This window comes from Abramis brama (genome assembly GCF_963993115.1).
Source record: "Abramis brama genome assembly, chromosome: 12".
NCBI lineage: Eukaryota > Metazoa > Chordata > Actinopteri > Cypriniformes > Leuciscidae > Abramis > Abramis brama.
In genome coordinates, this window is record NC_139974.1 from 16,705,526 (window position 1) to 16,733,287 (window position 27,762).

General features: G+C 40.1%; 2 protein-coding genes across 2 annotated transcripts in view; one reads left to right on the forward strand and one right to left on the reverse strand.

Moving 5' to 3' along the window:
* Positions 1-7,409, forward strand: part of vps52 (VPS52 subunit of GARP complex) — a 35,544-nt gene extending 28,135 nt beyond the window's left edge. The window contains exons 17-20 of the mRNA XM_084130213.1: positions 1,437-1,502; positions 1,616-1,727; positions 5,219-5,337; positions 5,441-7,409. Of these exons, the coding sequence (XP_083986339.1) occupies positions 1,437-1,502; positions 1,616-1,727; positions 5,219-5,337; positions 5,441-5,587 (444 nt within the window). The 3' untranslated portion in view covers positions 5,588-7,409. The remainder of the gene's footprint in view (positions 1-1,436; positions 1,503-1,615; positions 1,728-5,218; positions 5,338-5,440) is intronic.
* Positions 7,410-9,177: 1,768 nt separating this feature from the next.
* Positions 9,178-27,762, reverse strand: part of st3gal1l3 (ST3 beta-galactoside alpha-2,3-sialyltransferase 1, like 3) — a gene marked incomplete at both ends in the record, with an annotated part of 81,825 nt that continues 63,240 nt past the window's right edge. Inside the window, one exon of the mRNA XM_084130215.1 lies at positions 9,178-9,342. Coding sequence (XP_083986341.1) covers positions 9,178-9,342 — 165 coding nt within the window. The remainder of the gene's footprint in view (positions 9,343-27,762) is intronic.

The following is a 27,762-nucleotide window of genomic DNA, read 5'->3' on the forward strand; positions in this document are numbered from 1 at the left end:
GACCAGGTAACACTGCAGCCCATTACTTGTGGTGAAAAGTTATTTTAGGCCCTGTCCCAGATGGAACCCTAACCCTTCGTAATCTTCATCCAAGTCCACTCTTTTGGATGTAATGCCACTAAATCACGTGTAAAACTGGGAACATTTCCTGCTATCTAGCAAAGAATAGGAATGGCCTAGATGACCAAAATCTTATATCACAATATGAGTAATTTTCACAATGACAATATATATTATGTTTTGTTTTGTTTTGTTTTGTTTTGGCTGGAAATAAGGTTGTTACGATACCAAGTGATACAGGTGAAATTACACTATTCTCAATGCCAGTTTCGATAGCACAGCAAAATCTAATAATAAGTATTAATGCAAGTAAAAAGTTCTCAAGTAATTATTGAAGACAAGTAAACCTTTACTAATAAAATAAAATGAAAGCAATAGGGCAAATAAATACAGTAGAACAAAGAGACAAATTAAATAAAGAGTGCTAAGTTTTTCAGGTAGGTCTACCTAACAGAAATAAGAAATAATGCAGAAATTGAATAAAGTAAAATAAAACACTGCATAGTCTTCACTGTATGAATTAAATACACAGTAATATTTATTAAAGCTACAAAAGTTATTCCGTCAAGTGCAGTGAGTGAATTTCTTTTTCTTTTGTTGTTTGATTAAGGACACAGACAGCAGCAAAATATTAGTCACTTTAAGAGCTTATGCACGGACCAAATATATTGATACATATCAAATTCTCCCATCAGTTTACCTTCACTCAAAACATAAACCGCCTGTGTTTATGCGTATACTCAGATTTTGACATATTTTTGTGCGCATTTGACCATTTACCTGTGCACAGAAAGCTGCCTGTCAGTGTGTGAATACTAAATATGAGTTCTCTTTTGTGCAGTATTGCACTTGTAATAGCTCTTTTTAACATCAAGCACGCCCCACTCTTTATTACTCATTCGTCCATGTTTCTTTATTGCTCTAATGTGTCAATAACTCCTGCCCACTAAAAGCTGCATGGATATGCTTACGCGATATATAAACGATATAAAAAAAAAGTTAAATCAATTCCACGTTATATATCGTCGTATCACCCAGTCCTAGCAAGCAGTTGATAACCATAAACCAATTAACTATCAAGACTTACTGGCTAACTAGTTGGTACAGGAAATCAGCAGCCTAATAAAGAGTGTGACTTGCACAAAGTATATTATGTATTTTGAAAATACAAAAATAGTCAACTTAAATGTATTTAAATGCAAAATACATTTGATTTCTTTCAAAGGCTTTAAATTACAAAAAAGCATTTTGTGTTTCAAATAGCCTACATATTTTAAATACATTTATCTGAAATACTGCACACCGTAGTCTATTTATTAACTGTTAAGACTGTATCAGAATGCATCATGATGATATGTTTTGTGTGTGTTATAAAGGAGAGAGCAGCTGATGACAGTAAAGAGGTTGAGGGCTTTCAGCAGCTCCTACTGGCTAGAACACAGGTACATTCTGGCATACTAAGTACCGGTTCAGACTGACAGCTGTCTTGTAGTAGGACATTGCTTTTCTTATTGTCATGTAAGTAACCATTGTTTGTTGATATGTAATTTTATAGGAGTTTATAGAGGAGATTCTTTCATCTCCGTTTGGAGGGATGATTGCATTTGTGAAGGAGAGCGAGGGACTAATAGAGAAAGGGCAACTTGACAAACTCAAAAATGATGAAGGTCAGTGCTGGAGCTGCTTTGTTTTCACTGTTAAGGTGAAACTGTTCACTGTTATTTTTCTTTTATCATGCGGTTTATTCATCACCCAAAAATTCCTTCATCATTTACTCACTCTTATGTTGTTCTAAGTCCTTCATTCATCTTCGGAACACAAATTAAGATATTTTTTAGATTCTCTCATCATTTTTGTCCATCCAATGAAAGCAAAACAGATCCTAGAGAAATTCCAAAAAGGAGAATTACAAACTAAACAAAAACGAAGGAAAGAAAAATACCATGTGGGAGCGTTTTAGGGAAGTAGTTAACCAGGACCAATCAATTATGTGATATGTAACGGCTGTAAAGCGCTGTAGCCTATTTGACAATAAACTAATAAAGCCTACATCCAGCTTGTGTGTGTATGTTTGGGAAGTTGCAGTGATGGAGCCACATTTAATGTAGTAACCTGAGATGTTCCCTTTAGAATAGGAACTCTAAGCTGTGTCTTGGGTGGACGCTATGGGGAACAAAATACCCACTCCACCATGCCGCGGGGATGCCTGCCTCATGAATCCTTTATCTGCTCGACCCAAAGTTGAAACGGCAGGGCAGCACAAGCTTACTAGAGCAGATGCGTGTACTCGCTGATTGGTCTCAGTCACTCGACCACTAAACAGCGCTGTGAGATCCAGTGAGAAGCGTTTGAATTCAGCAAAGAACACAAATGTCTCTGATTTAAACTAGTGAAACAGCACTGACAAACAGGAGAAACACTGTGTGCAACAATACAATCATGAGGCTTTCAATCTACAAATTGTCATCATTTACCATTGAATGATGAAACGGTTATATCTGGGCAGAATATGGCTTCTTCCACAATTTCTCCACTTCAGCGTGGAGGTGGGAAGGAATGGAAGACTCATGGGGGATGGGAGACCATGGCCTAACAGGAAGCACTTATCCAGCCTACCATTTGCGCCCCCAAGCCAGATCCACTCTGGCTGTGGCACGGGCCATGAGGTCCAGCAATTCCCCATATGCTGGGCTAGCAAGTTGAGAAGAATCCATACACACACTTTCCTCACCTTCTTTAACCACATCCGCTTCCTCTTGACTGGATGTCGAGAGACAGCAAATCCTGGCTAGACAGCGCACCAGAGATCGACCTGCTATCCCCACTACTGAAGCCTCCGCTTTGCTCCGACAACAGCGGGGCCTGAGCCATAGAGCGCAGACACTTTTCCCACATCCCTTAAGAATAGGGAAAAATGTGAACAAAGCTTTTTCATTGTGAATTTATCGCAATGGGTGCATTCCGAACCCTCAAGCACTGAATGCGCATGTTCCTCTCCCAAGCAGTAAAGGCACAAGGTTGTGTGTGTCCTCAGTTGTCAAACACCTGGGTTACGGAGGCACAAACTTCCTAAAATGTTTGCTAGAATTTTCCATGATCCTGCCTTCACCACACGCTAACAAAACAAACAGCTCCTAAAAACAAAAAAGCTGCTGACGTGTGCTACGATGCCCTCTTATACTTCCGGGCGCTCCCACTAATGACATCATGGACTTTCGCCAACCAATCAGATTGGAGTGCTTTCACATGTGCTGATGGTGTCCCCATAGCATCCATCCAAGACGCAGTGTAGAGTTCCTATTCGAAAGGGGACTAGTTTTGAAAGATCTATCAATTATCTATCAGTTTAACTGAGTTAAAACTTTTGTTAAAACTAAGTTTACTGCATCAGACCCAAAAGGGCCAGATCTTTTTTTTTTAAAGCTAAGGTGTGTAATATCTGCATCGCCATCATCATTAAACACAATTGCCCCCTTTATTTTTTTTTATTTTTTTACATATATTTGCAAAATACAAATGTTTTTTACTCTTAAGTATAATTTTTTTTTTTTTTTTGTCTAGTTTGACTTGTATCTGGTGTATGTTTTCTTTTCAAATGCTATTTAATGTTGTCTCCCAAAAATGAAAATACTGTCATCACTTACTCACGCTCATGTTGTTCCAAACCTGTGAGTTCCTTTTTCCTGTTGTACACAAAAGAAGATATTTTAAAGAATGTTGTTAATCAGACTGATTGTTCTGATTGTCAATGGTTCATTCTGATTTTCATGGTACAGTATAGTGCATATATTGCTACCCTGTCTTGTGGCTTCAGTGCTCCGACAAATCGCAGCAAATTCTGCCTTAAATTTATTCTTCTCAATTGTAACCTGTCTTTCCCTTGAAATATAGTTCCTTTACTAGATCTGATTTAGTTTTATTTAATTATTATTATTGGAACTGTCAGGTAGCATGTAGATTTTTGTTATCGAAGGTGATTTTGTCTCCCTAAAGATATTGAACACAATCGTCTACTACAAATTTATTTATCTACACTGTGTTGTCAAAATGGGGCCAGAATTTCTTATTCCCTGTCCTTGCAGGAAAACACGTAGGTCACAAAAAAAGGCAAGTACAGATGCCTTGCCATATAGCCGCCAGTAGCTTGACAGCTCAACTCAAAGAACAGTGTATGTGACATTGCATTTGATGGCTGTGCCTGTTGCCCTTGTTGACAACACAACGCAATGCAGAGTTTAACGCAAAAGGACGCTTGGCACCTGCAGATGACATCCTCTTTGCTACAGAGAATTATTTTACTTTGCCTTTGAGCTGTGTTACACTTTAAGAGCAACCATTATGGAGACGAAGCCTTTGAAAAGAGGGAGGAGGACAAGCATAGAAACACAGCTAATTGCAGCAACATAGCCATTGAAATTGTAGCCATTGACTTCCTACTATCGTCTACTGTCTGATTACCAACATTCTTTGAAAAATCTTCTTTTGTGTACAACTGAAGAGAGAAAATCATACAGGTTTGGAACATCTTGAGGGTAAGTGGTGACAAAATTTTGGGGAGAAGTATCCCTTTAATACTTTTAGCTAGGATTAATTATTTAGCTAAGGTGAATTAAATTAAATTCACATTTAAATAAAGAATGACAGCAAATACTTGCATTAAATACATTATAATGTTACCAAAGATTTCTGTTTCAAATAAATGCTGTTCATTAGAAAAGTCCTGGGGGAAAAAACATGTCCACACTTCCACAGTTTAAGCAGCACAACAACTAATACAGTTAGAATAAAGGTTTCAAAGCAAATCTGCATAATAGAATGATTTCTGAAGGACCATGTGACACTAAAGACTGCAGTAATGGCTGCTGAAAACTCAGCTTTATCATCACAAAAAAATACTTAATTTAAATAGCAAGAAATTATTTTAAATGAAATTAATATTTCACAGTATTCATGTTTTTACTGTATTTTTGATCAAATGAATGCTGCGTTGGTGAACAGACTTATTTTAAAAACTTAAAAATCATCCTGTCCCCAAACTTCTTAATCATATTACAATGTTTCCATCAAAGGATGCTCCTAGAAACACCCACAGAGGTCTGGGTGAATCCCAGGAATCTGCATCTTTTTAAGAATTTGTCTGCCTATATCTGTTTTTCAGCTCGGATCACTCAGTTGGTGCGGGGTTTCTCCAGCACATGGAAGCAGTCTGTGGAGGCCCTGAGTCAGGATGTGATGCGTTCCTTCACCAACTTTAAAAACGGAACCAGCATAATTCAGGTACAACCTTATGAGACAAATCTTGTGATGGTTTGTGTCCCAATTAAGTTATTTATTTTATGCATTTAAATGTTATGAATTCTTGTCTGGTTGTATTCACTAGGGAGCACTGACCCAGCTCATCCAGTACTATCATGGTTTCCATAAGGTCCTCTCCCAGCCAACATTCCGCAGTCTGGCGGTGCGCTCTGAGCTCATAAACCTCCATCATCTGATGGTTGAAGTCAAGAAACACAAACCAAACTTTTGAACTCGCACGTTAATCATCAGCACTTATTGGCCTAAGACTGTCAGGAAATATTTGCTGTAGTCGCACTGCTAAAAATCATTCTTTGGGAGTACCTAAGAACATACACATTCATATAACAAGATATATTTTCCTGATAAGCAAAATTGTGTAAAACTGAAGACTAATTTTCAGAAAATCTATATTGGATGGTGAGTGTAATTTGTCTTTTGTCACTGGCAGAATTTCTGTCAACTTTTTAACTTAAGCAAAACAACAGTGCAATTGTTTCACAACAATTTTACAATCTTAAACTTTTTTCCTAAACAGGTAAATATATCTTGTCCTAAAGATGTTTAGATTTTCTGGAAAACAAGGCAGAAATATTAAAAGTCTGATATTTTGCAGTTTAGAGCTGAAGCTAGAACAGGACTTTTAAAGGCTGATTTTCAGTAGATTGTGATTTATATCAACAAGTATCTAATATATTGAGCACTAATCTAATTATTTGGTCAGTCTTATTTTTTAAAGGATAATTCACCCAAAAAATTCATATTCCGTCATCATTTACTCACCCTCATGTTGTTCCAAACCCGTAAGACTTTCGTTTATCTTCGGAACACAAATGAAGATATTTGAATGAAATCTGAACGTTTTCTGTCCCTCCATTCACAGCTACGCAACTACCTCTTTGACGCTTCAGAAAGTACATAAAGAGATTGTAAAACTAATCCATATGAATTGTGCGGTTTAGTTAAAATTTTCTGAAGAGACTAGATTTTATTCAACCAAACCTGCTTGATGCGCGAGAACAAACCTCTTGCGGAAGCTCAAATGTGCTGTGTAACACACGAGAGTGAACCTCATTGGTTCTTGCACATCAAGCGACATGCTTGAGCTTCCGTTTACCATAACTTATGTGTGCATTGATGAATGTTTATATGTAAATAAAAGCCTATATTCAATCTGTTCAGCGTCTAAAGTGATCGTGTCTCTTCAGAAAATTTGGACTAAACCACTCAATTTATATTATTATTTTTTTACAATCTTTTTATGAACTTTTTGAAGCATAAAAGTGCTAGTTAAGTAGCTGTCAATGGAGGGACAAAAATTTCATTAAAAAATATCTTCATTTGTGTTCCGAAGATGAATGAAAGTCTTGCGGGTTTGGAACGACATGAGGGTGAGTAAATGATGACAGAATTTACATTTTTGGGTAAGCTAACCCTTTAAGTTTGCTGATAATTTGATTTCGTTCTGTGTTTATGTAAATGCATTTTTGGTCTGACAACAGATCTAAAAATGTCTTTAGTTTTCTTTGAAAAGTTCTTTATGTAGGCCTATGCACTGTTGTATTGAATAAAAAAGCATTCCTTGTCTCAAAATAAGAGATATTAAATCAAAAGTCTCTGAAAATGTTCCCATCATTTTGTCAATCTGTTAAAGAGTGTGTAAAAAACAAGGCTACACATTGGCTACACTATTTTTTTGTTTTGTTTTTATGATGGCAATAAGTTTGAAGCTACATTGGACTTTAAGGACTTTTTTCCATTTACAGGCACTAAATTTACAATTACTAAATTGGATTACATTTTACTAAAGAAAAAAATGTAAATTGTTTTTGAATGCAAATAGCCTCGTACATATTGGTATTTAGCTATGGAACTAAATCCATTCTGCCTTAACCATTTATTGCTCATTTATAGAGACTATTCATTTATAGTCTTGATGTTGACCCTTTTCATATACAGCACCATTTTATTTCCTGTGTGTATTATGTTGGTTATATTGGTATGTGTTGGTTTATGTCTTGCTTTTCTAATGAAAATAAATAAATAAAATCCAATTGTATCTCCAATCCAAAAATGTATCTTATGATGCAACACCTAACAAATGGCACATGGATGTCAAATGGTTAAATGGATCAAAAAAAGTTCATAACTTTTGCCAACATGGTCTAGAGACAATGTATGCAAAGCTTAGTGCAGATCTGACAAATGTCCAAGGAGGTATTTGAAAAAAAATAGAAAAACATAAAATTGAGGAAAAAGGCAACAATTCAGAATAAACTAGAATTTTGATACTATCATGCATGGTTCCAGAGTTATTATCAAATTGTAAAGTCGCACAAACTTGTATCCGATTTCCACAAAATGTTGTGCACAAATTCATTTTCACACAGTGTATGAATATGTCTGTTTTTGTGATGGTAAGCCATTCAGATTTAATGATTTGTATTCAGATTTCATTCAGATTTAATGACACTTGTATGAAGTATCTGAGTCATACAAGTGTGAGAATTTGCAGGTTGGAATGATGGGTGTGAAGAAATGTCTTTTTCATTGGTTGTGGAAGCTGTCTGTCAGGGGGCCTCATTTATAAAATGTTGCGTAGAAACCGTCCTACATTTGATCTTACGATAATTTTTCAAATGTGCGTACATGTGATTTAGAGAACGAACCCTGCTCAAGAAGGCACATGTACAGGCCCGTCTGAAGTTTGCCAATAAACATCTTATGATTCAGAGACCAAAATTGAGCTCTTTGGTATCAACTCAAATCGCAATGTTTGGAGGGAGAGAAATGCTGACTTTGACCCCAATCCATTAAAATAAACCTCCCATAAAAATTATAGAGCCTTCATTTCTTTGTAAGTGGGCAAACTTACAAAATCAACAGGGGATCAAATAATTATTTTCCCCACTGTAGGGACATCCAGAAACTGCAGACAAATGGTAGAGACCAAAGAAAAGCAAGAAGAGATCAGTACACACAGTTGCAGTGTTAAGATACAAGACTTTAGCAAGATAAGGCTGACAAAGAGTGGTTTAAATACATTAAGCCTGTATGTAAATGCATGTAAATGCATAATGATGTTTAATAACAAGTTGTGGATGTAATAAATGTACTGTAAATTGTACTGTACGTATAAAGAAAATGACTGCTTACTGTGATTGGGTTTTCTCTTTCACTAAGTCAGAACCAAATATTTCAGTAGTATAATGGATTATACCATGTTAATTCACATTATGTAATAGCCACAGTACAGACATTTGGATCCCTCCTTTAGAAAAATAAGATTGTCCTTCTACTACCAGCCATTTTTTACTTCTATGTATTCCTCAGCTGGTTCGCACTAATAGACTGGCACCCATACATCCAACATTCAATTGAAAACCCAGTAATGTGACAAATGCCTCATACACTTACTTGATGGCATTTAATGGTCCAAATAATCCACAAAAAGTTAACAGCAGATTATGTTCTAATCTTCATACCCATCTCATTTAACAAAGACCTACTATAACATAACACATATTCCTCATAATTTTTCCCTCCATTGGTAATAATAGCTGTTACATATCTGTTCCTTGTTGTTAACTACTCAGAATTGCTTGTATGCCATCTGGTAATGAGAGCAATTCTTATGTTAGAACATGACTCTGGATGTGTTTGTATATTTATTTGAGAAGAACACCATATGTTTTAGGTGGTACTGAGTACTGAGCATGCTGCCTGTACATAGCCTTTGTTTTGTTCATGATGACCTTAAAAAAATGTCTTGACCATGCATAATATTAAGAATACTTAATAAATGTGAAATTTACTGCAATGTCACCATCCTTTATACAACTGTATTCCTTTTTTCTCATGAAGCTTAAGTGCAATACGATATTCATAGCTTCCTCCGTGATTGCCAGCGTTACGATGATGCTTATTTTGTTCAAAGTAATGATGCCAGTTTCCATTTTCATCTGCTCCAAACCCAAATACACTCACCTGGAAAAGAAAAAAGTAATCATATAAATAAGTGGCAACCAAATAATGTGTGCCTTCAACAACAATCTGACCTCATATATATTCATGAATATAAAGTGGAAATTTACATTTGGAACCCTTTGTAAGAGTGTCAGAGGTTCAACATTTGACACAATCCCATAGCTGAACTGTCATTTAAGTTTGTTTGAGATAGACTTACCGCAATAAACCGATGATACCGGTATTAGCACTGATTGGATGCTAGGTGGTGCTAGCCCTACACATTAACGCAAGGTACTGTTTCTGAACTATGCACTGTATTTTTATTTGAACTAAAAAATTCATTGAAACTGAAAAAGGGGGGAACATTAAAAATTTACAAACTTAAATGGTTAGTTTAACCAAAGATGAAGGACACGTGCAGTGGGGTGTCAGAATATAGAGCGCCTGTGTGTCTTCTCCTTGGCTCCTGCATGATCTAAAACAGTTCTCAACTGGTTTGGCCATGGACCCACATCTTCCCATGTTCATGAAGCCGCAACCCAAATTTTTAGGAATTTGAACCAAGCATATTAATTACCCAAAAGGAAGTTCCGTCCCTCTTAACATATACATACATTTTAAGAATATCATTAAGTCTGATGACTAACAGTACATGGTAAGGCTATTAAATAGTAGTCACAAACTGGTTAATACACTGATTCCCAACCCTTGTCCTGGAGTACCCCCAACACTGCACATATTTGATGTCTCTCTCATCTGACACACCCATCTGAGGTCTTGGAGTCTTTACTAACTAGCTGATAGGTTGAATCAAGTGTGTTTGATTAGGAAGACATCTTGTGCAGTGCTGGGGGTATTCCAGAACTATCCACCTTATTCTGCTCTAAACAATGCGCGCTGCCATAACGACGACTCCGGTTGCCTACTTCCGGTTCGTAGCGCTTGACCTGTTCTAGCAGCGAAAGAATGAGTTCAAGCTCGTCATGTGCTGTTGTTGGTTGTTTTAACAATTCAGTTTGAACAATAAACTGAATTGTTACAATAGAACAATAAGTTTGACAATTGAACAATAAGTTTGAAATCTTCTTTGAATTGTTAAAACAAACAACAACAGCACATGACGAGCTTGAACTCATTCTCTCACTGCTAGTACAGGTCAAGCGCTACGAACCGGAAGTAAGCAACCGGAGTCGTCATCAGGGCAGCGTGCATTGTTTAGACTGAGCAGAAAAAGGTAGATAGAGTTGAGTACCACTGAGTTCCTTCAAATTTGTTAATATAATAAAGTTAATAAGTTGGTATGAGCAACCACAGTCATCAAAAATATATAGAAAAAAGTGAAAATAAAGTGGCATTTTGGAAAATACGGAAATGTCTCGGTTAGGTATGGTAAACCTCGTTCCCTGAAGGAGGGAACGGATACGTACGTTGTGACCGACGAATAGGAATCTCGCCAGAGAGCCAATGTACTTTGAGTGTAACTAAACGAGCCAATGAACATTGGCATGCAATGATTTGCAACAGCTACTCTGCCTCGCAGAGAGGGTACATAATGAGTAGCAGGTGCATTGCATCTTCAGGTTTTCGCTGAGGAGCCAAGCAGTTGATCCTGCCGTGCAGCGGGGTACAGGAGTTATGGTGATGGAACGTACGTCTCTGTTCCCTCCTTCAGGGAACGAGGGTTACCATACGTAAATGAGACGTTCCCTATCAGTCAGTCACTCTCGACTTACATCATGACTGACGAATAGGAATCCCTACCAAATCACCACAGCTGCTGCCCCCTTTTTAATGCCCTGTGAAAGCCTCCTGCCCCTTCTTGCCTGGAAGGATGATAGGAGAGGGCTTACACAGAGAGTGTCTGTCACTGTTGTTCCGTGGTAACCTATACGGTGAAACTATTGGATAACACTGGGAAAGTGTGCCCTTTCCATTAGGAAGGAGCACGCTGCAGAAGCCACGTTCTTCCCCGAAGGAGTTATGTGGAGATATACATATGGACTAACCCGAAGGATTTACTGCATATGAAATACTGGGGTGACTTAGCCCCAGTATTTGAGTGCGGCAGGCATAATGATATGACGCAGCGCCTGAAAATAGGTCTAATAGGTTAGACAAACTTAGTCCCGGTCATGTTGGAAGTTACTGAGCTGGGGACTATTTTCAGGCGCTGCGTCATATCATTATGCCTGCTGGACTCATGGTACGGCAGCAAAGTTTCTTGATTATTACGCAGGAATGAGAGTATAGTTCCTAGCCATATCAGCCAAGAAAATCGCAACTTTTCATTTTCCGTTGGTCTTAGTACACGATGTAACTAACGAAGAGTCAAGTTTTAAATAGGAAAAATATCGAAACTCTTTGGTCATTTTTTTAAGAGAGATGCTAATGGTCTTGTCCGACTCAATGATCTATGCTAAGCTATGCTAAAAGTGGTACCGCCAGACCCGGAGTTCGGCTGAATGGATTCGAAAATGGTAAAACTCAACTGTTTAACTCTGGGGGAGTTGTAAAATGAGCCTATTTCCAAAAAAAGTGGAGTATCCCTTAGGGATGCACCGATACCATTTTTTCAGAATCGATCCGATACCAAAAATTCTGAGTATCGACCGATGCCGATACCAGCGCAGTTTTTTTTTAATCAAGTAGAATTTCTATAACTCTGTGTTGAACTGATAATCACTATTTTGTGTGTTAAACACAATCTACTTAATACAGACAACTTCATTATAAAGAAAAACAACAACAAAAAAATATATGATCATAATCTGACATAAATGCTATTATAAACTAGATTAGTGGATAATTCAGCAGTAAAATTTAGTCTAGAAAAATCACGAGTGCACAATAATTGTATAAAATCTGAACGTTTTGTGAAAAAAACGTTTAGTGGGGAAAAAATTTGAGACAATAAGTGTAACACTAAATCTGGTAAAACGTTACACATTGCATTGTATTGTTGTAAAATACATTCATGAAAAACAAGATAACAAAAATCAAAAATATCAATTATTTTATTTATAGCCTACTATAAAATTGAGACATTTTTTAAATGTATAGCACAGCTGTTTAATGAGGTAGCAACATATGATAGATAGGACAAAACAAGAAGGGCTATTAATAATCTTTCATTGCGTCACTGTATTATGATATGAAAGGCTTCAATACAGTGCGGCACAAAGCGCTTATTCGCATCCCGAGCGCAGAATGATGCGCTTGAAGCAACACGAGTCACAGCATGCAGCGCGTCGTGGAAGTCCGTATTGAAAAGTTGCGGTTTTCAACCTCAACATTAACCCTCTGGGGTCTAAGGTGTTTTTGGCTAATGGATGTTGTCGCTTCGAGTTCTGGCTTCAAAATTATGTGAAAATAGTCTTGCTTTATCGTTCACGTAAAACAATACATTGATTTAAATTGTGTAAGACAGGTTTTGTTTGGAAAGCCAATATGCGAGGGGGGCGTGAACGAGGAGTGGTTTACACCTGAGAATACAATGTCCCACCCACTCTGCATAATGAGCCATTCATTCAGGTGTGACACTGACTGAGCCACAATGCAAGGACAAAATATATATTTAGAAGAAGACTTATATTGACCATTTAAGATTTTGCTTACATCTATCTTGTAAATATCTTTCGCTATTTTATTAAAAAGGTTACAATTACAACAATAATTACAATTTCAACAATATTTCAAGTGTACTCTTTCTTTGTAAAAAAATTATTATAGGCCTACATTTTATTATGTATTCATTAGTTTGAATATAGCCAACATTGGAACAGCTAACATCTTAGTTGATGACTTTATTTTTGACAAAAATAGTATTTTATATATATATATATATATATATATATATATATATATATATATATATATATATATGTATATAACATATGAGCAGAAATTGCTAAACAAAAGCTTATTTGATGTGGCAGTATATTCTACAGTAAAAACTGTACCCAAATCTAGTCAACAAAATGTTGTCTTTCATATTTCGCCTGACTGTAACGTTGTTTTTATGAAATATTAGGGCATATAAATGTTAATTTGCAGTTTAATACGTTGCTTATACAAATAGCCTACATTTTATTTCAGCATATTTCAGTCGATTTTTACTCATCTCAGTATAGCAATACAGTTTGCTATAAAACATCATCATTCATTCACACACAGAAACGCGATTTAAGTTTAAACTGTCTTTTTGCAAGCTGTGGTAAACAGCGCGCATCTCTGCCGTTCATTCATTCACAAACAGAAACGCGATTCACTTGAGAAGGAAAAAAAACTTACTACAGTATTCCTCAGCTCAATCAGATCCTTGCTCCTCGAAATACCCGCACTTCTGAGGTACATTTTCCATTATTATTATTCCTCACAGTGCTGCGAGACGGTGTAAACAAGTAGGCTACAATGATCTGATTAAACTTGTGTTTTCTCGAGCTGATATGGGGGCGTTCACAGGTTTGCGTGGATTGCCTCAGTCATTTGCATTTGAATAGCGCGCGCTCTCCGTGGGCGGGGTCACATTAAAAATAATTCGATGAGATGAGAACGACTGACATCTCGCTCTTTTCTTACAGATTACATGAACTGAGAATATTTGTTTTTTATATAAATTACTTCATTTAAAAGAAGAGAATTCAAGCTTCATGCCTGTGTGTCTATATGCCTGTTTGACTGAGTATTCGCTGAGTTATTGTTCATTTTCGGACGCGTTTCAGAATGGACTTCACTGACAGAGAGAAGGCAGAACTCGCTTCGTGTTTATTTTTCTTTATTTGGCAAAAAGCAAAACACTTTGTTTTTATTGTGAGTATACACAAAAATAATACACAGAATGGATTGATGTATGAAACGTGTTTGTAATATCAAAGTCAACAGAGCAAAATTAATCTCTTTTGAACTGATAAAAAAAAAAAGCGAGCTGGTATCGCCGGCGATACCGCCGACCCCAGGGGGTTAAAGCACAAAGAAAATGCATATTGATGCGTAGTGTATTATACAGTATCTATCTATGCAATAGTCTATTCAGCATTCTCTTTTAACAGTTTTAAATTTCAGTTACTGTGCGCGTGAAGAACAAATAGTGCTCTGACTTTACTCCAGTGTTGTGATCTAACAGACACCCGGTAGAAAGTAACATGATTAAGGTACAGCAATAAAGTCCAGCAAGATAAAGTTGTTTTATGCAAAACCATAGACCTTTATCTACAGATCAAGTATAATAATAGTAACATTGAATCATCTTGGAGAGAGTTTCATGGTGTTAACTGTCGTACCCGAACGCGACGCGCTGTTTGAATGCTGAATGAAGAATGATTAACAGCCGCAGCTGAGGGAAACGTTTGTGAGCTTGAATTTAACGACTTAAATATTAATTTCTATCTCACATACTATATAATGTCTTCAGAACACTTATAATATTGTGCACGAAAACTTATGGTGCTTTATAATGTTTTTGTGACTTTTGTGGGGCTTAACAATAACACTGAATAGTATACGCACAATATCAGATTTGGATCGGCCTCGTCTGACCGATACCGATACTGAGTATCGGATCGGTGCATCCCTAGTATCCCTTTAAGAGTGCCTTGGCCTCAAATGCAGGGTGGAGGTGGTCTGCGCACAGAGAGAAGGAAAACTTATGCAGATTTTGGCAGTTTTGGCATTCCATATTTTTGGCACCAATATAGCTCCATACTGTCAAGTTTTCCAATGCACATCCGGTAAAAGACCCGGGAAAGCATGGCTGTCAACTCTGAATCTGAGTCAGCATAAGCACACACCATTACAGTGGGAAGCTCAGCATCACCCTCATTTCCAGAGCATAACAGCCCTCTCTCCGATGCAGCGATCGACATCTGATCCTCCGCTGGAGTCCTGAATGAAACACTAGGCTCCCCATATTATTTTTATTTTTTTATTTTTTTAAGGACCAGCAATCCCATCCAGAAGCTGAAGTACACAGGGGAAAAGATTGCAGCAACACTGACAGGGAATTGCAGCCTGTAGTGTCCACTCACTCTCCTTGAAGGCGCAACTCTTATTACTCTTATTACTTGTTGAAGGCGCAACTCTTACTCTTCACTGCCGTGCCATGACACCAACACCGATGAAATTGAGAGGTTCTCCTTGAAGAGCTTGCTCGTTCAGAAGACACTGCTTGCAGACAGGAGCATACATGAAATGCTCGGCTCCGAAGTGAAAAGCTGAAGATGCAATGCACGTCAGAGTAATATGGTGCGGGTACTTAAATGCACATAATACAATTTGGGGAGGGAGGTACATAAAAAATGCTAATGGGAAGTAGTAGAGGCTCTATTAGAGGAAAATAAGCTGGTTTGTTTGAATGATGGGTGTGGAACAAGGATATAGGTTCATCACTACAGTGGATATTGAGACAGATAGAATGTCAATACAAGGAAGAAGAAGATGTATAATTGAAATAGCATATTGGGAATAGTGTAAGTGGTAGCAATTGATTCAAATCAAGAAACTGAAAACTTGTATGAGAAAGTTTGTGCAACTATCCTTGTGGCAGCATTAGAATCAATATTGAAAAGCAGAGGGAAAATGACAAGGAAAGCTGTTCCACGGTGGACAGACAAGTGCAAAGCTGTGAGAGACAGAAATAAGACTTTTAAATTTCTTTAAAGGCACCTATTATGCTACTTTTATCAAGATGTAAAATAAGTCTTTGATGTCCCCAGAAGTTGTGAAGTTGAAGCTCAAAATACCCCACAGATCATTTTTTATAGCATGTTAAAATTTCCACTTTTATTGGAGGTGAGCAAAGACACCGTTTTTGTGTGTGTCCCTTTAAATGCATATGAGCTGCTGCTCCTGGCCCCCATTCAAGAAGTGTGCGGAGCTTCAAAAGCTTGTGCTCCGGTGGCAACAAAACATGACAATCTCACACAATGAAATGGCAGAAACTGTACTAGTTCAGTTCGAACCGGTGTCGGGCAATGATGCCTACAGAGCCAGAGAATATATGCTGCATAGAGATAGAAGAGGTATAGTTTAGTTTAATCACAGTTATAACATATGTTGTCACATTGCTTTTATCCACTACAAGTCTGTTGTAGTGTACCCTGTCCAAATGGTGGCCAAAACATTGCTAGTCAGTTTAATGAAGTTTATTGTACATCACACAAAAGATGAGGCGACCGTTTTCACTCCAGAAAATCACTGTAAGAGTTGAATATATCACAGTACAAGAAGTGCGCATTAAAGTCTTATCAATAAACTCTCTTTCTCCCTTGTATTATCATCAACATACACAGCGAATAACACAAAACCACTTGTTACAACTAACAGTAAACAAATATATACAGACTTTATGCCTTTTCGGGGGGTGCTTAATAAACTGGTAAACATTATATCCGTAAAACAACTCATATGAACTGTAATAAAGTGCACGCTATTCCCTTTCATTACTGTCGTGACCAGTAGTTACTGATCCATCCTTGAGTAACAACTTTTTACCAAAGCCTGTGTTTTGTATTGTCCCTTTGTATTGACCCTCGTTCACAGAGCAGTCTGGAATGAAATAATCTGTGCAGACATAAACGAATTTAGGTATATTTTGCGCATTACCTTCAAAAATAAAACAAATTCACTGCGTCCTCAGTGGCTCGGATGATGGGAGAAAATTAAGACTCTTATGTTCACTCTTACATCCAACAACAGAACACCTGGATTGCTTACGAGACATTATGACTACAGCTGCTAGAGCGCAGAGAAAATGGCGGATAGCGTACAACTCGCTGAGGGTGGAATCTATGGTAAGGCAGGACTGTCAGTCAGTGGCCGTGGGCAGGGCCTGAGCAGCCTGATTTGTGTGGATTCAGAAAGATCAGGCTTGAGGATCAGTAAAGTGGTTTTTGATAGAAATCAGGAAATAAACAGAGATAATCCAATAAACAGACGATGATAACTTCCAGGTAGTAACGTTAACACAAGACAAGGCACAGAAGCTAACTGAGGTTATAAATGTAAAATTCATAGTTTCTCTCCATCACCAACACGAATCACATGCACAATCTTGTGCAGTCCACAATGTATCCGACTCATTTAAATTTTAAACAGATTATTGTATTTTAAAGCACTATGGACGAGAACAAACATTAAAGGGGTGGTTGATTATGATTTCACTTTTCTAACTTTAGTTGGTGTGTAATGTTGCTGTTTGAGCATAAACAACATCTGCAAAGTTACAACGCTCAAAGTTCAAAGCAAAGGAAGATATTTGCTTTTAAAGAAATAGTTTTTTAAGGACTACAACTACACGACATTCCTCCCGGGTTAGTGACATCACTAACCCTCAAATCTACATAAACTCCGCCCCCGGGAACACGCAGTCCATGTTGAGAAGAGGAAGAGTTGTTATAGTAGAGCACATTTGTGAGTATACTCAAGCTGTTGCATTCGTCTTTTCACATGCAATACAGTACGTAACACAAATGCAATGGCATGTCACTCTGTATGCATCTTATAACAGTTCCCACACAAGCGACTGTATAGATTATCATGACAGAATATGCTAATCAATGACTTGAAGATAGTTAACTCCACAATAGCAACATAAATTCATCAACTAACCATTCAGAAACGTCCTGTTGCATTCTACATGTTGTCACTTCTTGAGTCTCTACGGTGACCGAGAGAGCTCAACGCTTTATTTAAAATGGGTCATTTATGTAGAAGAAATGTGAAATTATTTTTGAATTTGGAGCTTTCTAGACTGAGAAAAGCCAGAAAATGTATTTTTGGCTTATGTGGATGAAAGACAACAACTCCCAGAATGCACTTGCTTCGCTGCCCTAGGAGGCCACTCCCAAGCCACGCCTACCGCTAAGAGAGCGCAGTAGTTAAACAACAAGTCTAGGCTACTAGTGAGTCTCCATGACGAGTCTGCCCGGGATTTCGAGATCGCCCAAAATGTCCGGGATTCGGCTTTTGTGTTCTACAGTCGCCATTCATTATGTTTACTGTGGCGAGCAGGACGAGACTGAGGGCCATGGGAGAACGGTGCGAGGCCGGTGGCGTGATTACTGATGAGTACCTGTGAGACGCACCGGTCTCGTATCTCTCACAGAGGAGCGGGAATTTTCTTAGCAATGTTAAAATGCACATCAACCGATCACTTGTTTAGCGTTCATGTAAACACTACATTCAGATTCACCAATCGGAATGAATTCAGGTAGATTGAAACAAAAGGTGTGCATGTAAACAATGAATGGCGACTGCAGAAAGCAAAAGCCGAATCCCGGACATTTTGGATGATCTCGACGGCCGGACATGTCCGGGAAAAAGAGTATGGTAACCCCTACTACTCAGCTTTCTCCTACTATTCAGCTTTCTCCACAGAACAAGAGCCTGCTAGCTTAGCTTCCAAAAAAAGATGGCTGACAGTATGTGTACATTCTGTGAGTGAGATCCCACCCTCTATGGACGGGCTGAAAACATGCGGGACAGCCCCTACTACTGGCTGTAGTCTTTAGCCTCTGGCCAAAAAATCCCTCGTCTCAGGGGGATATGAGGGTGGAAAGCATGGTAATTCGAAAATACTACAGGTTTTCTACTAATACAAAGCTTAATGCTAAATCCTGAAGTATCCCTTTAACATAACGGTTGCAAATAAATATAGTATTTTTTTACAAAAAAGCTTTTAAAATATGCGTTATATATCTGTGTCTCAACTTTAAAACTTTGGACCCTACATTACTTAACATTTCTTATGAAACTTTTCTTTATGAAAATTTAAACATAATATGAAAAAATTTGTACAGTGTAACTGATGTATAGATTAATATCTTTGCCTCATGTTCTTTTTCTCTATCTTTTTATTTATTTTAGTTTTCAGCTCATTGTTCTTTTCTCATTTATATTCTGATGACATTGAACATATTGTTAAAGGGATACTTCACCTCTGGAAAGATGAATGTGTATTTAAAATAGGTCATTTATGTAGAAGAAATGTGAAGAATTTTTTTAATTTGGAGCTTTCTAGACTGAGAAAAGCCAGAAAATGTATTTTTGGCTTATGTGGATGAAAGACAACAACTCCCAGAATGCACTTGCTTTGCTGCCCTAGGAGGCCACGCCTACCGGTAAGAGAGCGCACTTGAAAACAACAAGGTTAGGCTACCAGTGAGTCTCTGTGACGAGTCTGCCTGGGATTTCGGGATCGCCCAAAATGTCCGGGATTCGGCTTTTGCGTTCTACAGTCGCCATTCATTATGTTTACTGTGGCGAGCAGGACGAGGCTGATGGCCGCGGGAGAACGGCGCGAGGCCGGTGGCGTCATGACTGAGATGCGCCGGTCTCGCATCTCTCACGGAGGAGCGGGAATTTTCTTAGCAGTGTTAAAACGCACATCAACCGATCACTTGTTTAGCGTTCATGTAAACACTACATTCAGATTCACCGATCGGAATGAATTCAGTTAGATTGAAACAAGAGGTGTGCATGTAAACAATGAATGGCGACCGCAGAAAGCAAAAGCCGAATCCCGGACATTTTGATCGATCTCGCCCGCCGGACAAGTCCGGGAAAAGGAGGATGGTAACCCCTACTACTCAGCTTTCTCCTACTACTCAGCTTTCTCCACAGAACAAGAGCCTGCTAGCTTAGCTTCCAAAGAAAGACGGCTGACTGTGTGTACATTCTGTGAGTGAGATCCCACCCTCTATGGGCGGGTTGTAAACATGCGGGACAGCCCCTCCTACTGGCTGTAGTCTTTAGCCTCTGGCCAGAAAATCCTCCGATGACGCAAAATGACGATTTTTGTGTCATCGGAGGATTTTTTCCAGACAAAAAATACATAAATCTCTCCTCTCAGGGGGATATGAGGGTGGAAAGCACGGTAATTCGAAAATACTACAGGTTTTCTACTAATACAAAGCTTAATGCTAAATCCTGAAGTATCCCTTTAAAGGTCCCGTATTATGCCCCTTTTCACAAGATGTAAAATAAGTCTCTGATGTCCCCAGAGTGTGTATGTGATGTTTTAGCTCAAAATACCCAACAGATCATTTTTTACAGCATGTTTAAATTGTCACTTTTTGGGGCTCAAAAAAACGCGCTGTTTTAGTGTGTGCCCTTTAAATGCAAATAAGCTGCTGCTGGACGGCACAGGGGGCGGAGCTTCATGAGCTCACGCTCAGTCTCTCAGGACAATTTCATCTCACGGAATGATGATAATATCAGAAACTCTCAGTAACGGTGTTCATTTCGAGTCGGACAATAATGCCTACAGAGTCAGAGTGCTGTATAGAGATGGAACAGGTATAGTTTAGTAGTTTAATTACGGTTATAACGTATTTGTCATCTGCTTGAAACAGCAGACTTGTAGGCTATTAATAATGGATACATAATCCATTATTAATAGCCTACAAGTCTGCTGTTTCGGATCAGGTCCGAATGATGATCAAACATATACTGATGAGTTTAATAAAGTTAAAGTTAAGTACATCACACAAAAGATGAAGCATCAGTTTTACTTCAGAAAATCACCGTAAGAGCTGAGTAAACACAGTAAGTTATAAGAAGTGCGCAAGTACATAAACGAATTCCGGTAGAGTTGAGGGAGCATTTTCTTTAAAAACAAAATAATTCCACCTCGTCTTCAGCGGCTGCCTCAGATTTCGGGAGTAAATAGAGAGAGCTATGTGGATTAATACATCCAGCCACACATCATCTATGGCTGTGAACTCGATCAGGGCGGGTCTATGTTGAAACGGCAGTGTCTGTCAACACTCGTGGGCGGGGCCTGTGCTTAGTGACGTCACTAAAACAGCATTCTGAAAACAGGTCGTTGGGAGACACTGCTGATGATTTGATGAGTGGATTTTTATCACTATTGGCTGGTTGTGTACACACACTGGCAACACACATTTATGTCCAAACAGCATGCAAAAGTGAATTTTGCATAATAGGGGACCTTTAATACATTTTGTATATTGTATACAAGTTGTATGTCATAAACAAATTAATCTCTATGTTTTGCAACAACAACAAAAAAACAAAACAAAAAAAGTTAAAAGAAATAAAATAAAATAAAGTAGACTTTTGAGGTGTAAGCACGTCCCAGCCGGGTTCGTAACTTTTTTTGGTTCCCCTGGAAACATTTCCGTTGTGGTCTGTGTTATTTGCAGCGCGTTTCTGTATTTGGTTGTGTTGTGAACTTTTGCAGCACGTTTCTACGGAGCCTCTAAAGGGACGTGGTGGTGGAAATATTTTTAGGTTGGGAAAAAAAATTGTTTCCAAATCTTTTGCGTGCCCTCGCAAAACTTTTGCGTTCCCCCGAGAAACTTTGCGTTCCCTCGCAAAACTTTTGCGTTCCCTCGCAAAGTTATTTGTGTTCCCACGCAAAACTTTTGCGTTCCCTCGCAAAGATATTTGCGTTCCCACTCAAAACTTTTGCGTTCCCTCACAAAGATATTTGCGTTCCCACGCAAACCCTGCTTTGAGCTCGGACAAACATTAGGTTACTGTAGTAACCCCGGTTCTCTGAAACATCGAGTGGAGAGATCTACCTATGGGAAGGGCATCCGTACCTGACCTCTGCAGAAGGATCCAATTGCACCAAGTCTGGCTAGACAGACAGAAGCAAAATTGCAAAATTGTGGTTTGTGCAATACAGTTGATGCTTTCCTGTTTTTTATATGTTCTTTGTTGTCCACTCTTGTTGTTATTGTTTGTTCTAACATGATGTTATGACACTGTCACACATGACACATGTTTTAACCACTCTATGTATTATAATGGTTTTATGTATATTAGAGTTTTAATAGGTTTACATGTTGTCTTAGTCATTTTAGTCCATTTTATTCCTCTTATCTGTTTTATGTGTGTATGTCTTTAAATGATTATGGATCTGCCTGTCATGTGACCAATCACATGACAGGAAACAGGAAATAGCCAGCATAAAGGAAGCAGCATGGCAAACAAACAGGGTCTCTGTCAAGAGGACCAAAGCTGGATTGAGGAGTTTATTTTAAGGACTTACCATTCCAGCAAACCACATCACTTTTCATTGGATTATCACTACAGTTGGATTGTATATACACCGGTGGACACTTACACATTGGGACTTACAGCACGCAAGGACTCTTAAGGACTGTTTTATGGTATGGAACCAATGGACTATGCTTTTAACAGCCTAAGGCTTCTATGTTGTATTGTGTTGTTTTAAGTTCCTAGTGGAAATTGTAAATACACTTCATTTATTCACTTTATTTCTGTTGTCGTCTCATCTTTTAAAACACTTAAAAAAACTCACACAGTTTAATCTGACCCCATTTTTTAGCTTATGTAACTCTACCGATAAGGCCGATTGTTACAATGTGATCACTGTTCTTGTCCTTGTCTCTCTGTATATAGTCTGTATATAGTGTATCTGTATGTATTTATTAATTTGTGTGTAACACCAACCTGCCAGGGGGTCTGCAGATGGAAATTAGCCTAAGGCTATAATCTGACATATTTACATTTGTGAAAATGTTCATTAATATGTATTGTCCCTTTTGTTTTTCAAATAAATAAATAAATAAATAAGCGCGCAGCCAATGCCAGGTAAGGCCCCGCCCCCTTACCTAGGGGCATATAATGGCTGCAGCGCTGCTATTCTCCAGTAAGTATATTCGCTTCTCGTGCGGCAAGTGGGGCAAAGCTGGTGGATCTCTCCACTCGATGTTTCAGAGAATGGGTTACGACAGTAACCTATTGTTCTCTTTCATCATCTCGTGTTCGAGATCCACCTATGGGAGAGACATGGACAGCTCCCCGATTGCCCAATACACTCACAGTGAGGTTCTGAAAGCCAGAGAAGGACAGTTGCCCCAGGGAGGCGGTGTCACAGTGTCTGGTTTGAGTTCCCTGGGTCACCACTAGATGTCCTCCTTCCCCCACGGTGTCTGTCACATTAGGAACTGCATTCCCCACAATCCTTGTCTGCTCTCACCACTGTTCATTGCACCCAGCTGTTCCCCATCATGATCGTTAGTTTCTGTGTTTAAATACCCTGCCTGTTTAGTGTCTGTCACGGAGTCCTTGTTATATGTCACCACACTTGATGTCTATGTTTACCCAGTTCTTGTTTGTGTCTTGTACCTCAGATTGCCTTGTTGGATTTTTGACCTTTGCCTGGACTGTTGTGAGTACGGATTAACCTAATAAATAACTGCACATGGATCTGTCTTCCCCTGTGTGTGTATCGTGACAGAAGGACTCCGTCAGAAAAGATCCAGCAGTATGGGTTCCCGTATCCTTTCCCCCACTATGAAGAGGGAGAAGAAACAGCAGAGGCGAGAACCGTCATCTGGGGAGTCAGAGCCTCGGATGACACTGTTCGAGTGCTTCGCGCTGTGGGCTCGGAGGACTGAGGAGACCATGGCGGTCGCCTCCACTGAGCCCTTTTCCGCTGGCACCGCAGGCGCCTGGTCAGCCAACACCTCTTCCCATGGAGGTTCTTTTGAGGGAACCCGTCTGGCCAGGTTTCGTGGAACCCGTGGAGGCCGCAGGGGAGGAGGTGGTCGAGATGGACCCCGACACCATTCCCCAATTCGGCTCCTCTTCGACTCTGGACCAGTGGTGTCCAGCCCAGAGCCTGCATCTCGGCATCGAAAACGGCAGAGGAGGAGGAAGACTTCCTGCCTTCCCAATGGCCCGGAGGCTGTCCCCTCCGAGCAGCCCACTGTCGTCCCGGAGGCCGTCCCCTCCGAGCAGCCCGCTGTCATCCCTGAGATCGTCTCGGAGCCGCCCACCATCAGTCCTGCCACGGCCAAGAGAGCGGTCTTCCTCTTTTATGCAGTGGCGGTACTGCATGCGTGGAGGAAGCACAGCACGTCTGCCGAGCCTGTGTCTTCAGACAAGATGGCCGCCTCCGAGCCGGTGGTGTCTGTTCCTGAGCCGGTGGTGTCTGTTCCTGAGCCGGTGTCTGTTCCTGTGCCGTGGCCGCCCGAGGGGTCGTCTCCGCCCTGGCCGCCAGATGAACTGTCACTCCCTGTCCCCGTTTCCCTCCATGGACCTGGCCCCCCATCCCTCCCCCTGATCCTCCACCAGTCCACCTCCCGCCTGGACTCTTGTTTTGTCTGTCATGTCTTGGAGCGTCTGGTAGCCGCTCCATAGAGGGGGGGGGTTATGTCAGTGTCTGGTTTGAGTTCCCTGGGTCACCACTAGATGTCCTCCTTCCCCCACGGTGTCTGTCACATTAGGAACTGCATTCCCCACAATCCTTGTCTGCTCTCATCACTGTTCATTGCACCCAGCTGTTCCCCATCATGATCGTTAGTTTCTGTGTTTAAATACCCTGCCTGTTTAGTGTCTGTCACGGAGTCCTTGTTATATGTCACCACACTTGATGTCTGTGTTTACCCAGTTCTTGTTTGTGTCTTGTACCTCGGATTGCCTTGTTGGATTTTTGACCTTTGCCTGGACTGTTGTGAGTACGGATTAACCTAATAAATAACTGCACTTGGATCTGTCTTCCCCTGTGTGTGTATCGTGACAGGCGTTGCCTGACACGTCCCATAATCATGAACCTGCAATCTTGATGCACACACATGACTGCTGTGAACATGCAGGACATGAAACATGTATGCAGCACACACACGATAATAACCCCAGCAACACCAATGTGCATATAAATACACCCAGAAAAGGAATGGAAATGCATGCTTGGTGACAGGAATGTGCATGGCCTGCCGGCCCATTCACTCCTATTCGTTACTTCCAACGGGGTTGCAGGGAAGGGCTAAGAAGACCCCACCCCTAAAACCGAATGTGCTACCGAGATACTGGTGACATCCAGCCGGTAATAACGCACAAAGGTATGAGGAGAAGCCCAACTGGCAGCAGAGCAGATGTCCTGCAGTGACACTCCCCTAAACAAAGCCCAAGAGGCGGCTATGCCCCTCGTGGAATGAGCTCTGATGTCCCCTGGCGGCTGCACTCCCTTTGATTCATATGCCAAAGCTATAGCATTCACAAGCCAATGTGAGAGGCGTTGCTTAGATATGGGATTCCCTCTATGAGGGGGCGCCCATGAAATAAAGAGCTGGTCGCTCTTCCGGAAAGCACTGGTCCTGGTTATATATGTCTGTAAAGCACGGACGGGACACAGAGCATTTAGCCTCTCATCCTCCGGGGAGGAAAAAGGTGGAGGGTGAAAAGCGGACAGCTCCAACACCTCCGAAGTGAACGCAGGGAAGCACTTCGGTATGAAGGCCAGATTAGGCTTAAGGGAAACCTTATCTCCACTAAGAGAGAATTTAGTGCACGAGGGATGAACCGAGAGTGCATGTAGCTCACTGACACGTTTAGCAGATGCCAAGGCCAAGAGCAAAGCTGTCTTGAAAGACAGCAGCTTTAGGGAAATACTTCCCAGAGGCTCAAAAGGATATTGAGACAGAGCCTCCAGCACCATGGAGAGGTCCCACTCAGGAACAGTTCTCCTAACGACTGGCAAGGAGTGACGGGCACCCTTCATAAATCTGCGGATTAGAGGATGCTGCCCGACTGTTGAGCCCTCAAAACCCACATGACAGGCCGAAATCGCAGCCAAGTAGACCTTAATTGTGGAAAAAGACCTCCCTTTTTCCATGAGGTCTTGAAGGAAACACAAAATATCAGGAACTGAGCACTGATAAGATGTGAGACCACGCCCACTGCACCACCCTACGAACACTTGCCACTTACAGCCATACAAGGACCGCGTAGAAACGGCCCTGGCATTCTGTATAGTAGCAATCACACGCGGCGAAAGCCCCAGTGTGCTTAGGTTCGTCCTTTCATGGGCCAGGCCCAAAGAGCCACCCTGTCCGGGTGCGGGTGATAAATCTCCCCATTCGCTTGGGACAATAGGTCCGTGCGGGGGGGTAGGCGCCACGGCTCGGCATATAACAGAGGGATTATCTCCGCCAGCCATGGTGCTTTGGGCCACCTGGGTGCTATCAGAATGAGAGACAGGCCCTGCTCTCTCACCCTGGCCAGTGTGGGAATTATCAGGCACAGGGGAGGAAAAGCATACAGCAGCACTCTGGGTCATGGGTGGGCCAGTGCATCTACCCCGAGGGGCGCGTCCACGTCCTTTAGCGAGAAGAACATAGGACAATGGTAGTTTTCGCGCGAGGCGAATAGATCTACGGTTGCCTGTCCGAATCTCATCCATAACATATCCACTATCTGCGGGTGAAGGCGCCAATCTCCGTAGATTGGGTTTCCCCTCGATAGAAGATCTGCGCCTCTGTTTAGAATGCCCGGCACATGAGTTGCGCGTAATGACAGGAAAACCCGTCTGCTCCACACCAAAAGCTTGTAAGCTAGAGCGTGAAGTTTCGACGAGGGCAGTGTTTCAGAGCTCCGTACGTTAATGGAGCGTTTCATAGTGTTTGAACTTCGACTCAAATATAAAGAAATGCGGTCAGTGCTTAACTCAAGGAGTTCAGTGAAATTGGCAATATTCACATAGGCTATTCGAACTTCCCGGATCAATATTCTTGAGCTAAATGTTGTTAAAACTCAAACGACACCTAGGCTATTTACAATCACAGTAACCTAGACAATGAGCTACAACCCAATTCTCATCACAACAAGCTTGTATAATATAGGCTAAATGGATTTCTATGAGCAGGCGGCTGAGAGAAAGTTCAAAGGGACCGTCTGCAAAGTGCAATATAACCCAAAAACGACTACAGCATCAACTCACAGTCAAAAATACAAAAATAGTCATTAACTTCAATGTTACAAAATGTAGTGCCACCCAATTCAGTTTACACATCAATGGTGACCCACTGGTCATACTAAACTGCTTTTGCACATTTTATATTATGAAAAATATTCAATAACTTCACTGTAACACACCAAATTTAGTTCACACATCACTGCTCTAATGTTGGTTATAGGCCTACAACACTTAGTTTGGGAAGTAATTGCACATAAAAAATAAGTAGGCCTATTCATTACACAAATTATATTGGTACTGTATGCAGCTTTTGCATTATATTTGCTTACTGAATTTGATGGCATTACACTGTATAACAGTGTGAAGTTATTTAATATTTTTTTCTAAAAAGGGTGAAGTTATTGATTTTATTTCATAATAAATAATCATAAAAATTATGCATTTTTTATCAAACTAAGTAATGTAGTATAACCAGCAGGAGAGTAGTGATGTGTGAACTGAATTTGGTGACAGTACAGTGAGTCACAGTGAAGCCCATTGAATATAATTATATAAAATGTGCAGAAGGGTTTTGGGATTTGCACTTTGCAGACGGCCCCTTATTTGGACTTGTCTCTCATTCGTCTTTAGAGACAAATTAATATTATAAAGCTCTTTTTGATGAGAATTGGGTTGTAGCTCGTTGTCTAGGTTGTGACTGTAAATAGGTGTCGTTTGTGTTTTAACAACGTTTAGCTCAAGAATAGGGA